At 47.2% G+C, this 12,217-nt stretch overlaps 2 protein-coding genes across 4 annotated transcripts in view; one reads left to right on the top strand and one right to left on the bottom strand.

Moving 5' to 3' along the window:
- PUM3 (pumilio RNA binding family member 3) overlaps positions 1-6,836 on the bottom strand; it is a 320,840-nt gene extending 314,004 nt beyond the window's left edge. The window contains exon 1 of one of the 2 annotated variants that reach the window (XM_086961213.1): positions 6,713-6,836. The gene's annotated coding sequence lies outside the window, so the exon portion shown is untranslated. Of the gene's footprint in view, positions 1-6,708 lie in introns of both variants that reach the window. The other variant, XM_086961214.1, reaches the window with a different exon arrangement.
- Positions 6,837-6,856: 20 nt separating this feature from the next.
- Positions 6,857-10,730, top strand: LOC147727165 (uncharacterized). Of its 2 annotated transcripts, none has more exons than XM_086961212.1 (3): positions 6,857-6,980; positions 8,696-8,894; positions 9,380-10,730. In XM_086961212.1, the coding sequence occupies exons 1-3, from the start codon at positions 6,906-6,908 to the stop codon at positions 9,529-9,531; spliced, it is 426 nt and encodes a 141-aa protein (XP_086817338.1). In that variant the 5' UTR covers positions 6,857-6,905; the 3' UTR covers positions 9,532-10,730. The 2 variants fall into 2 exon arrangements, with proteins under 2 accessions (XP_086817338.1, XP_086817337.1); XM_086961211.1 differs by having other exon boundaries at positions 6,865-6,980; positions 8,693-8,894.
- The last annotated feature ends 1,487 nt before the right edge of the window (positions 10,731-12,217 follow it).

Raw genomic sequence — 12,217 nt, 5'->3', positions numbered from 1 at the left:
ATAAAAACTTCTAGATCCTAATGAGCTTCCACCAATTACCTTTGAGCAAGATTTGAATTTCTGGGAGACAAGTATCTATCCTTTGTTTGAATATGGTATTCAAATAGGCATAATTCTAATGAGGTTTGATTCTGCACCATTCTACAAGAAAGGTCCTCCGAAACACACCAGCAACTATAGGGTGAAAGCGCTCCTAGATGTTAAGGCCAAACATAAGCTGCAGTTGGCCGAACTGACTAGTTGGGAGACAAAGTAAACACCATGATCAATATTATTGGACTATCAATGTTAATTAACAAGAAAGTGCAAAGCTGGGCAGCTACTTTATGTTGAATTTATGACCGTTAAGACTGCCTCCGATTGCAGCAACAAAGCGGTGTAATAGAGATAGTAGAGTAATGGGCCATTGATTTACATGGGGCTGTAGACTATTTGCTAACCATACTATAAAACATGGAATTGGATTCAAATAAGTGGAACTACAAAATTATAATAAAGAATTTATACAAACAAGGTATTGAAGCTGGGGGGTGTTTTGGCCCCAAATTGAAATTAGCACTATGCAAATTATTTAGGGAATCTATCAGGTCCATAATGTATTTCTATACGAATGTGCTCAAAGCACAATGTCTTCCTTCACTAACACAGAACTGCATTCCCTCTTTAGAATTCTGTTCCGCCTTTCAAATTAGAGTGTACAAGAGCAGATAAAGCTGGACTTACACATTATTCAACCGAATTTAGCTTCGGTGTCAGCTATGTCTGAGTGGTATCACACCAAAAAAGCTGATCACCAGCATGGCTAAATATTAGTGGGTTAAAGGAGAGTGGTGTGGAGTGTCGTAAGGTGGAGTAAAGTGGAATGGTGTAGAGTTGAGTGAAGTGGCATGGAGGGAGTAGAGTGTCGTAGAGTGGAAGAGTGTAGAGTTGAGGGTTGCAAACTGTCAAGAGTGTTGTGAAATGGTGTAGGGTGGAGTGGCTTAGAGTGTGTTGCGTAGAGTGGAGTAGAGTGTTGCAGAGCAGAGTGGCGTAGAACGAGTAGATTGTCGTGGAGTGACAGAGTGAAGCATAATGTTGTAGAATTGTGTGACGTGGAGCTGTGTGGCACTAAGTGTCAGAGTAGAGTGGCATAGAGGGGAGTGGCATAGAGAGGAGTAACGTGTTTTAGAATAAATAGGAATGTCGTGGCAGAGTGGAGTAGTGTTATAGGGTAGCGTGGGGTAGAGTTTACAGTATCAGAGTAGAGTGGGCTAGAGTGAAGTGGCGTTAAGTACAGTGGTGCAGAGTAGATACGCGTAGAGTGCAGTGGCGCACAGTGCATTGGTTCGGAGTAAAGTGGTGTAGAGTGCACTAGCGTAGAGTGGTGCAGAATAGATTAGAGTGGTGTGGAGTGTAGTGGCGTACAGTGCAGCAGAGTGGCATAGAGCTGAGTGGTGCAGAGAAGAATGCAGTGGCAGGGAGTGAGGTAGCATAGAGTAGTGCAGAGTAGAATGGCGCAAAGTACAGTGGTGTAGAGTGGCATTGAGTGCAGTGAAAAAGCGCCATGGCGCACAGTGGCGTAGCATGCAGTGGTGCAGAATACAGTGGCATTGAGTAGAGTGGCAGAGAGTGCAGTCTTGCAAAATAGAGTGTTGTAAAGTGCAGTAGCATAGAGTAGCAGAGTGGCGTAGAGTGGTGCAGAGTAGAATAAATTGGCGTGGAGGATGGCGGCTGGCACGGCTCGCGGCGTGGGCTGCAAAGTATTAAAAAAAATTAAATAACACATTGCCGTCAGGTCCTGCATCTCTGCTCCTCCTCTCCTGTGTCCAACTCCAGGAACAGGAAGCCATGCTACCCCCTCTAAGCCAATCACAACGCTGCAATGCAGCATTGTGATTGGTCTGAAGGGGCTGGAGTGGTGGGCATGTTCTCCATGCAGGCGGTAATGCAGCCTGCATGGGGAACAGGGAAGTGCGTCTGACTGTTTTGGGCGGCACGAGAGAGTCGACCAAAAAATCATTGCACACTTAGGAGTGGGCAATTAACTCCTCCCCTGCTCTGCAGCCCAGCCCCCACACACAAAGCTGCTGCAGCAGGAGGACCAAATGAAACGATAATACCATTACGTTATCATTTAATTTGTTCCTTTTTTTGCCGCTGAAGAGTAGTGGGGTGAAGCTCCTCCGCCCTAACAGAGGAGTAGAAACTGGCGTAGAGTGCAGTGTTGCAGAGTACAGTATAGTGGCGTTGAGTGAAGTGTTGCAGAGTATTTGGTGTAGATTGCTCTAGTTTTGATTTGTTGTGTTGAGTGCAGTGACACAGAGTGTAGTAGAGTGCAGTGGCAAGGAGTGCAGTGGCATAAAGTATATTGTTTCAGAGTAGAGTGAAGTGGAGTGGTGCAGGGTAGAGTGCAGTGGCATAGAGTAGAGCGGCAGAGTGCACTGGCATAGACTAGAAGGTTTTAGAGTAGAGAGTGAAGTGGCATAGGGTAGAATGGCACATGGTAGAAAGGAGTGGTGCAGAGTAGAGTAGGATAGAATAATGGCGTAGAGTGCAGTATTGCAGAATAGAGTGGCCTAGAATGGAGTGGTGTAGAGTGCAGTGGTGCAAAGTAGAGTAGGGTAGAATGCACTGGCATAGAGAAGACTTGTGTAGAGTAGACAGGCGTAGAGGGAAGGGGCGTAGAGGGAAGGGGCGTAGAGGGAAGGGGCATAGAGGAAAGGGGCATAGAGGAAAGGGGCATAGAGGAAAGGGGCATAGAGGAAAGGGGCATAGAGGAAAGGGGCATAGAGGAAAGGGGCATAGAGGAAAGGGGCATAGAGGAAAGGGGCATAGAGGAAAGGGGCATAGAGGAAAGGGGCATAGAGGAAAGGGGCATAGAGGAAAGGGGCATAGAGGAAAGGGGCATAGAGGAAAGGGGCCTAGAGGAAAGGGGCCTAGAGGAAAGGGGCCTAGAGGAAAGGGGCCTAGAGGAAAGGGGCCTAGAGGAAAGGGGCCTAGAGGAAAGGGGGGGCCTAGAGGAAAGGGGGGGCCTAGAGGAAAGGGGGGGCCTAGAGGAAAGGGGGGGCCTAGAGGAAAGGGGGGGCCTAGAGGAAAGGGGGGGCCTAGAGGAAAGGGGCCTAGAGGAAAGGGGCCTAGAAGAAAGGGGCCTAGAGGAAAGGGGCCTAGAGGAAAGGGGCCTAGAGGGAAGGGGCCTAGAGGGAAGGGGCCTAGAGGGAAGGGGCCTAGAGGGAAGGGGCCTAGAGGGAAGGGGCCTAGAGGGAAGGGGCCTAGAGGGAAGGGGCCTAGAGGGAAGGGGCGTAGAGGGAAGGGGCGTAGAGGGAAGGGGCGTAGAGGGAAGGGGCGTAGAGGGAAGGGGCGTAGAGGGAAGGGGCGTAGAGGGAAGGGGCGTAGAGGGAAGGGGCGTAGAGGGAAGGGGCGTAGAGGGAAGGGGCGTAGAGGGAAGGGGCGTAGAGGGAAGGGGCGTAGAGGGAAGGGGCGTAGAGGGAAGGGGCGTAGAGGGAAGGGGCGTAGAGGGAAGGGGCGTAGAGGGAAGGGGCGTAGAGGGAAGGGGCGTAGAGGGAAGGGGCGTAGAGGGAAGGGGCGTAGAGGGAAGGGGCGTAGAGGGAAGGGGCGTAGAGGGAAGGGGCGTAGAGGGAAGGGGCGTAGAGGGAAGGGGCGTAGAGGGAAGTTTGGATCTCGGTTAGTATTGAGGAGTTGAATGTCGCTGGCAGACTTGATCCTGAAATAGATTTGGGTGTCGTCCGTGTAAAGGTGGTAATAGTATGGGAACTGTGATGCACCACTGTGTGGGGGGCATAGTAAACAAAATGGTTTACTTTTTCAATCTTTCACCTGCCGGTAACTGCATATAAAATAACACACAGCTTAAATGAAAATTAAATACAAGTTAGTTAATGCACTGCACCAGAAAGCCACAGAATTGGATCCTGGTAGGTGCAGTGTAGAATAAGGACTTGTGTATGTTTAGTGCTACAAGGTACCAGGCTGTGACAGTAAACACTCCCAGGGCAAACAGGATTACTTTAGAAGCCATCCCAGAGTCATTGCATGATCATCCCACTACCTTAGAAGTCAATTACACGTCATCAGACAACATGAAGCTCTTGAAGTCATCAGCAAGCTGCAGAAGCATAGCCTGATGATTTGAGGATGATTTGAAAATGAGTATCTGATGACTTTAGAAGGTGTGATGATTAAAGGATGACTTGAAAAGGAGTACCTGATGACTCTAGTAGGCGTCATTATTCCTGGTGATGACTTGTAAATGACTCTCCGATAACGTTACAAGATGACATTGTTCCTGATGACTTTGGGGTGATTTGAAAATAAGCATCTGAATACTTCAAAGGTACTATTGTGTTTTCAATAAGATGTTTTTGCGTCTGGTGATTTTAACAGGAATTGTTTGTCTATTGAACCCCGTCGCTGCGGCGGCTATTCCGCCGCAGCGCTAAGGGGGTGGGGTGGGGCGGCCGCGAGCCGGTTCCGTGCTTGTGACGGAATTCGTGCCGCGGCGGCAGGGCCGTGACGGAACCGTTCCGTCACCAGCACAGCCCATCCGTGACTCGTGACGGAACGGTTCCGTCACGAGCATGGAAGAGGTTAAAGAGCACGTCCACCACTTTGGTTTCTGCTTTCTAGAAAAATGCAAACTGTTGGATGATTGCACAATGAATTGCAGATAAACATCTGACCTCCTGCAGCTGGGAGCCCCAAAACCCAAACACACCCTGAACCCCCAATATTAACCCCGGCACCCCAAAACCCAAACACACCCTGAACCCCCAAATTAACCCGGGCACCCCAAAACCCAAACACACCCTAAACCCTAAAATTAACCCTGGCACCCCAAAACCCAAACATACCCTAAACCCTAAAATTAACCCTGACACCCCAAAACCCAAACACACCCTGAACCTTAACCCGTAACCAGCAAGACCACTCCATTCCCAACCTTCACACCTGTTTGATCGAAATGGATGAGTATTTCCCACCTCAAGTTAAACAACGAAAAAACCGATATAATGTTTTTAGGCAACAAATCTCTATACAGCTCCATTTCCGTATGGCCGTCAGCCATGGGCCCTCCCCCTGTGTCCAAACCAGAAATTAAGAGCCTGGGCATCTGGTTAGATGAAGAGCTCAACTTCTCAGCCCAAGCGCGGAACACTGCTGGAACCTGTCATGGCCTGCTAAGATCAGCAAGGAAATATACTACCCTTGCTTCCGGCACAATCCCGCAAACTCCTCATCCACGGCCTTGTACTATCCCGACTGGACTATGGCAACGCCCTATACCCTAGCAAAACTTCAAACGGCTCAAAATGCGGCAGCCCGCATTCTTACAGGAACCCATCGTCGATGCTCAGCCAAACCGTCCTTGAAGGCCTACATTGGCTCCCCATTCAAGAGAGAATCCAATTTAAGGCACTCTGCACGACCCATAAGATTCTGCACGGCAAGGCCCCTCCCATACTCCAAAACCTTATCTCACCCCATACCACCTTAAGAACGCTCCGCTCTTCCAACTGCAATTTAGCCTCAGTACCCAGGATCAGAAAAGCCCACTCAGGCGGCTGACTGTTTTCATTTAACGCAGCTAAACTATGGAACTCGCTCCCCTCAACCCTTAGAGCCCAACCTAACCTTCTCTCATTCCGCAGAGCACTTAAAACATGGCTTTTCCCATAAAACATTTCTCACTAGGTTCTTGTCTATCAGCGCTGGGACGCCCATGGGCAGCCATGCGCTCTAGAAATCTGTAAAATAAATAAATAAAATAACCCCCAAATTAACCCTTGCACCCCAAACACACCCTAAACTTAACCCTGGCACCCCAAAACCCAAACACACCCTGAACCCCAATATTAACCATTGCACCCCAAAACCCAAACACACCCTAAACTTAACCCTGGCACCCCAAAGCCCAAACACACCCTGAGCCCCCAAATTAACCCTTGCACCCCAAACCCACACACACCCTAAACCCTAAAATTAACCCTGGCACCCCAAAACCCAAACACACCCTGAACCCCCAAATTAACCCTTGCACACCAAACCCAAACACACCCTAAACCCTAACATTAACCCTTGTACCCTAAAACCCAAACACACCCTAAACCCCAACACTAACCCTGGCACCCCAAAACCCAAACACAACCTGACCCTCCAAATTAACCCTTGCACCCCAAAACCCAAACACACCCTGAACCCCCAAATTAACCCTTGCACACCAAACACAAACACACCCTGAACCCTAATATTAACCCGTGTACCCTAAAACCCAAACACACCCTAAACCCTTAAATTAACCCTCGAACCCCAAACCCAAACATGCTCTAAACCCTTAAATTACACCTGGCCCCCCAAAACACAACTCACCCTCAACCCTAAAATGACCATGTACGCCCTAAAATTCCAAAAGCCCTACAAGCCCCCAAACTTTTTATGAATGCGGAATGCCGGGAGGCGCTGCTGTGATATGATACTTTCTGTACCCCCAGGCTGCACTTCCTTCATAGAGTATTTCCATAAACACATAGTTTAGTGGAATCCGATTGTTAGACTCTTTAAACAACTGCGGACAGACCTGCTCATGGCCCGAGGAATAGAGTCTTGCAAAGGAAAACAAGCTTTGTCGTCATGGTGACCGCCGAATTCACTCCATCACAATACTAAAATACATTTTAAAAAAGCACAGCTGCCTCGGCCCAATGCCAAAATCACCTACTGTAAACCATCAGTCTACCGACTGGCTGGAACTCGAACCGCAGGTCCTCAATGGAGAGTAGCTCTCGCACATTTTCATATACCGGAAGCCGGTGGATTCCTCTAGCAAAAGCCTACGCACATCCGGAGCGCCGGAAGTGACGTCATTGTTCTGCGGCAAGAACGAAGACTAGCGTGAGTGCAATGGCCATTAAATGGACAGGTGGATTGGCATCTGTCTCTTTATTTTTCCAACTCCACTTCCTTCATCGATTCCAGCGTATACTCAGGTAAGTGCTGCAGCTGTTAAAAAAGAGCAGCATCGATCCTCCGCTCTCGGTCCCAGCTGCTCAATTTCCGTCCCAGACCAGCTTCCTCTTTTTTCGGAAAGCACGAGTTTTCATTAAGGGGGCAAATTCAGACCCAGCTCCCTGCATGTGTGTGCTTCGTACGTGTTATAATTAATACCTGCGTTGCAGTGTGTGTGTATTATGTGTGTTTGATGTTTGTCTGTATCAGCCAGTCTGCTTGTTTAATATGCACCTTTTGTGTTTGAGCATGTGTATTTTTGTGTATGTGTGACGTAGTGCGTGCATTTGTAAGTTGTGGAAAATTGCTAAAAGCCTAAAAAATGTGTTTTGCAGCAAGTTCTTCGCCGTAAGGAAAAATAAATTACTGCCCGTGTATTGTAGGTCCCATGTTGGTTCCAAGTGCACCTGCGTGTATTCAAGATTCTCGACCAAATGGAACAGTTTTCGATCTACTGAAAAGTTGTCAATCAAAGAAGGCTAAACGCAGTTATTTATGTGAATATTGTATATTGTTGAGCATTACTTGTGTCCTTGCAACTTGTAGTGAGGCTATCATTCTGGTTTCGTTCCATGTGCATGCAATGTTTTTAACTCGTTTGTATATATTATTGAGACAGGGCCAATTACGTATTCCTTGTTGGCGCTAATTTACCTTGACCGCTAAGATCTCCGTAAAAATGAAGCAGGTCTTGTTACATCTGCCACTATCGATCCCAGCCATGTATTATCCAGTTACAACCTGACCTACTGCTAAAGTGCAGAGGGATCGAGCCCTGAGATAAATCACATTTCTCTCTCTTTCTTTCTCTCTCTCTCTTTCTTTCTCTCTCTCTCCCTTTCTCCCTCCCTTTCTCTCTCTCTCCTTGCGCGCTCTCTCGCTTCTAGCATTAAGGTGAAAGGACGCACAAGTTGCAGTAGCGTGTGCCTTCCCCATTGATTGAGATCTTATAAGAGGTTTCCCCATGCCCTCTTCTCGTTTGAACTACGGGTACTGCATGTGTCAACAAGGTATGGGATCCCTTTATGTTAAATTGCATCGCTTACCAAACTTCCAAACACCTCTGGCAAAACACTTATAAGGTCCCAGAGGGGAGACCTATTGGCTATGCCAATGCTTTTGCTTTATGTATTTGCCATTGTAATGCCTTTTGTTTCATTTATAAAGCCATTACATATTGCACAATTAACGTACAATACTACTAGCAAAGCTAATATCTTTAGCTTAATAAAAGGTGAAACCTATTGCATTTTTAACGCTTGTCCTTTCATGTTGGGGGTGCCGGTGGGCAGAGGGTAGCAGGCATCTGGCTCTCTATGCATCTTTGGGGATAGGTAACTTGATTTCCCGTCACAAACCCCAGTGTGAAAGTTCACTTATTGAACTTCTATTTCTCTCATAATGCCTCTACTTTGCTATTACTATTTGTCCTGAGCAGCAAGACCTAAGCATACACTCTGGTTCTCCGAAAATAAAGTTGATTATTAGGTAATTTCTTCAATGGCCTTCAGTGCATGCCCAAACACTTCTTTGTAGTCCAAAATCTAGGCATATTAGATAGAAATTGCACCAGGTCAGTGTACTTTTTAGGGTGCTTTTCTCCAATTAAATCTGTTAATCAGTTTGATATGCTTTGTATTTTACCTCTGAAACCTAAACCACACACAAACTAATTCCTGATTTTTATATCTAGCAGGACATAATCATGGCTTCATTCAACGTCCTGTTTTTCACTTGCGATCATTCTGTGTGTGTTCGAAAAGATGGCGACTTCCTGCTTTTGGACAATCCCGGAGAAGTTCTTTGTAAATGGCTGGTCGAAAATGTAGATGAAGCTGGTCGGCCAATCACCGAAGAGAGAGATTTTAAAGCTACGATTCTGTTCCAATCATCTGGTAAGCACAATAAGTAAACCTTTATAATAAGTTTGCAACTGCAGGATAACGGTACAAATTACCAACCTGTTTCAGTAAAAACCTACATTTGTGATTAATTAATCCAATAATGGACAGTAAAAATGAACATGCATGTCCCCACATAGGCCTTGGATTGCTCTCCAGAGACAAATGTAACACTTACGAAAAGGACTGAAACGTTTAGCTTGTGGCACTACTATAAGGCAGCCATTTTGGATAAGCTATTTTTATTTAGCCAACTTTTTTTCAGGAGGTTCAAGTTCAGGCTTACAATGTGTACTGTCTATTAAGGAAAACTTACTTACTTGGTTATGGATAGATTATACATTTGTCCTTTATTATCAATGCCTCTTTATTTATATATTATGGCTTGAGCGTGAAGATATATTGCAAGTGGTCAATGTGTTCTTTTCTGTTTTGAAGTTTATATGTAAATATATTTTTTTTCTCTTCATTTTTTTTAGTGAAGAAACTGTCTAATGAACCAGGATATTTTTCAAGAGATAATTGCAGGCTTTTCTGGCACAACAGAGGGTCTAAAACAGGTGTTACTTCAAAGGGCACTGGAGAAAAAGCAGATGTTAATGGACTGTGGCAATCGGGGAAGCGCTGGTAGACTTAAGAGGGTGTTACGCGAACTACAAGAGGAAGAAATTGCAGAGAAGATGCAAGGACAAAAAAGACAAGCAGAGTGGACTGGATTATATAAGAGTTGGTAACAAAGCTCATGCTGAAAGCACAACTTCTCAGCCTGGTGATGCAAGTTCGCGGATGAATTTGCAGAAACTTGAAAGCCTGGCCCTTTTAGCAGGGGTGGCTAGTGTCCTTCATCAAAAATCCACAACTCATCAGACCGTGAAAATGAACTTGTCTTGGAGTCCCCGCTTAAATCCAAATATCAAGGACAAAAATATGCCCCCCTTTCACCACGTCGTCATCCTAGAGCACAGCTTTCCAAACTGTGTGGCGCGACACGTTACTGTGTCGCGCACCATGCGTAGGTGTGTCGCGGGATGTGATGTGATGACGTCAGGGGCGGCCGGCCGATATAGGCGAATGAGACTCCAGCCTCGCTCAGCATAAACTCACCCGTGTCTAAAAAAGGATGTGTCTGTGTGTAATTCAACTGGTGCGCGTGTAAAGAGCTCTGAGACCTTCCAGCGGAGTTTGTGCTGCAGAAACTTGCACACACTCCGGCATTGATCGAGGACTTCCTGCCAGCTGGTGTCTGGCTTCTTTGAAGTTTTGCCGCCCGATGCCCAGGCTACCGGCGGGGAGTGGGAGGTAGGAGGTGGGATCGAAACTCCTCCACCCCCTCCTTTGGGAAAGGCTCGCTGCTCCGAGGCCTGGCATGAGCGTTTGGCACTCCTGTTCTTCTTGGTTCCAGGCCCTGCGTGGGGGTTTTTCGGAGCCAGGGGTCTTAGGACGGGTGCAGTCTAGTTAGGCTGGGGACTGTTTTGTTCTAGGGCTGGGCTTCAGGAGTCCGGGGGATCGGGTTGCTATACTGGTGTCTTTCCTACTTCCCCGGGGTTGGTGAGGGCAGAGGCCCGAGTTATATAAAGGGGGCTGCTGGGGGTGGGGGAGGTCAGGGAGAGTAATGTAAGGGGACCGACACCAAGGGGGCCAGGTCTAACATGGGTAAATAGCATAAACTCCCCGTGTCTAAAAATGGATGTGTCTGTGTGTAATGCAACTGGTGCACGTGTAAACGCTCTGAGCCTTTATTTATTTATGCGTTTTTATGTAGCGCAGACTTTACCCGAAGGTGTCAGAGCACTTCACAATAGGAACAGAACTGATACATGAGAACATTACAAGAGAGAAAATTACAAAAGCAAACGTTACCAGGCAGACATGTGGCATGGGGGAAAGGAGGGGGTGCAGGACATGTGCCCTCTAGTCTTCGGCAGAGACAGGAGGTGGCCCTGGAGAGAGGTCCGCCTGAGTGAGAGCTGTAGTGCACCAGGAATGGAAAGGCACACATTCTAAGAGCAGCTTCTGGGAAGAGGCCCTGCACTGAAGCGTGAGCTCTGGGGGCAGAGGTGTCATAGGAGAGGGAAGGGGGTGAAACACAGGAGGAGAAATACAACAAGAGGAAGAGAGCCGGGTTATTAAAGTGAGAGAAAACCACGAGAGAAAGCATAAGAATGGGGAGAAGTGGTGGTGGCTCTCACTGCAGTGAGGGCAGTGCCCACTGCGAGGAAAAGCAAACCCAGCTGAAGCCAGGATACTAGATCAAAAGTGTGGCCATGAAGAGCAAAGTTTTACATGACAGAATTCCTCCAAGAACATGCAACATTCTGGGATTCTAGACCACAGAGATTTTCTAGGGGCGAAACTACTGGTGATCTGGAACTTTTGGTTTTAATTCCAGCTCTGGTGTGTGTGGGGGTGTGGGGTTCTGTGTGTGTGGGGTTGTGTGTGTGTGTGGTGGGGGGGGGGGGGGGGGGGGTTGTGTGCAGGGTTGTGGGTGGTTCGGGCTAGCTCGCTGCGCGCGCTCGCGTTACCGTGTCCCTGAAATTTTTTTCACAAAAAGGTGTGTCGCCAACATGAAAAGTTTGGAAAGCTGTGTCCTAGAGTAATCAACACTCATTCTGAAAATACAATGGGGCCATTCTGATGTAATCAATAGCCATCCTGAAGCTGTCATGGGATCATTCCAGAGTAATCCACTTCCATCCTGGATTGGTTATAGGATCATCCTGGAATAATTGACAGCCCTCCTTAAATTAGCTAGAACCCATCCTGGAATAATTCTCCCTCATCCGGAAGTTGTCAATTAGTATTCGTGGAGTTGTAAAAGGTAATCACTCCCTGCCAGTAGAAGTCATCAGAACACCATCCTACTGTAGTTTTTAGGTTCGTCATCACATTTACATTTTTTGCCCTACAGGCATACTTCAGGATGGCTTGGGATGACTTCCCCAGATAATTGCAGGAATAGCCTGACTGTAATCATCAGATGAGTCCAGCATGACTCCAGGATGATGTTCCTTTTTGACATGGGACTATGACTATGCGTAATAACTGGTAGCAATCGTATGATCGTCAAACAAACTTCAGAGCTCCTCCAGTCTAGATTTATAATTTGCATTCTGGGACGTTTCGTTCAGATTTTACCATGAGATAAGATAAACAAGACTGCAAAACTCCAAATGCCAAGCAAAACATTGGTCAAGAATACGCTAGTCGCGTGTGGGCAATCAAACCCGGACGTGCTCAGAAACTAGGGATGTTTTTGCCTACAGGAAGACATGTTTACAGAGAGCTCTCCAGCTGTTCCCCGCGTGGTGCAGTAGCAA

The sequence above is a fragment of the Lissotriton vulgaris genome, chromosome 3_1 (assembly GCF_964263255.1).
Source record: "Lissotriton vulgaris chromosome 3_1, aLisVul1.2, whole genome shotgun sequence".
NCBI classification, from domain to species: domain Eukaryota; kingdom Metazoa; phylum Chordata; class Amphibia; order Caudata; family Salamandridae; genus Lissotriton; species Lissotriton vulgaris.
This window is presented reverse-complemented; position numbering and strand designations above follow the sequence as displayed.

Excerpts from the sequence above, each read along its gene's own strand:
- LOC147727165 (XM_086961211.1), top strand. The coding sequence starts at position 6,906 with ATGGACAGGTGGATTGGCATCTGTCTCTTTATTTTTCCAACTCCACTT. Across the intron at positions 6,981-8,692 it reads CGATTCCAGCGTATACTCAG|CAGGACATAATCATGGCTTC; the intron begins GTAAGTGCTGCA and ends TTTTATATCTAG. Across the intron at positions 8,895-9,379 it reads GATTCTGTTCCAATCATCTG|TGAAGAAACTGTCTAATGAA; the intron begins GTAAGCACAATA and ends CATTTTTTTTAG.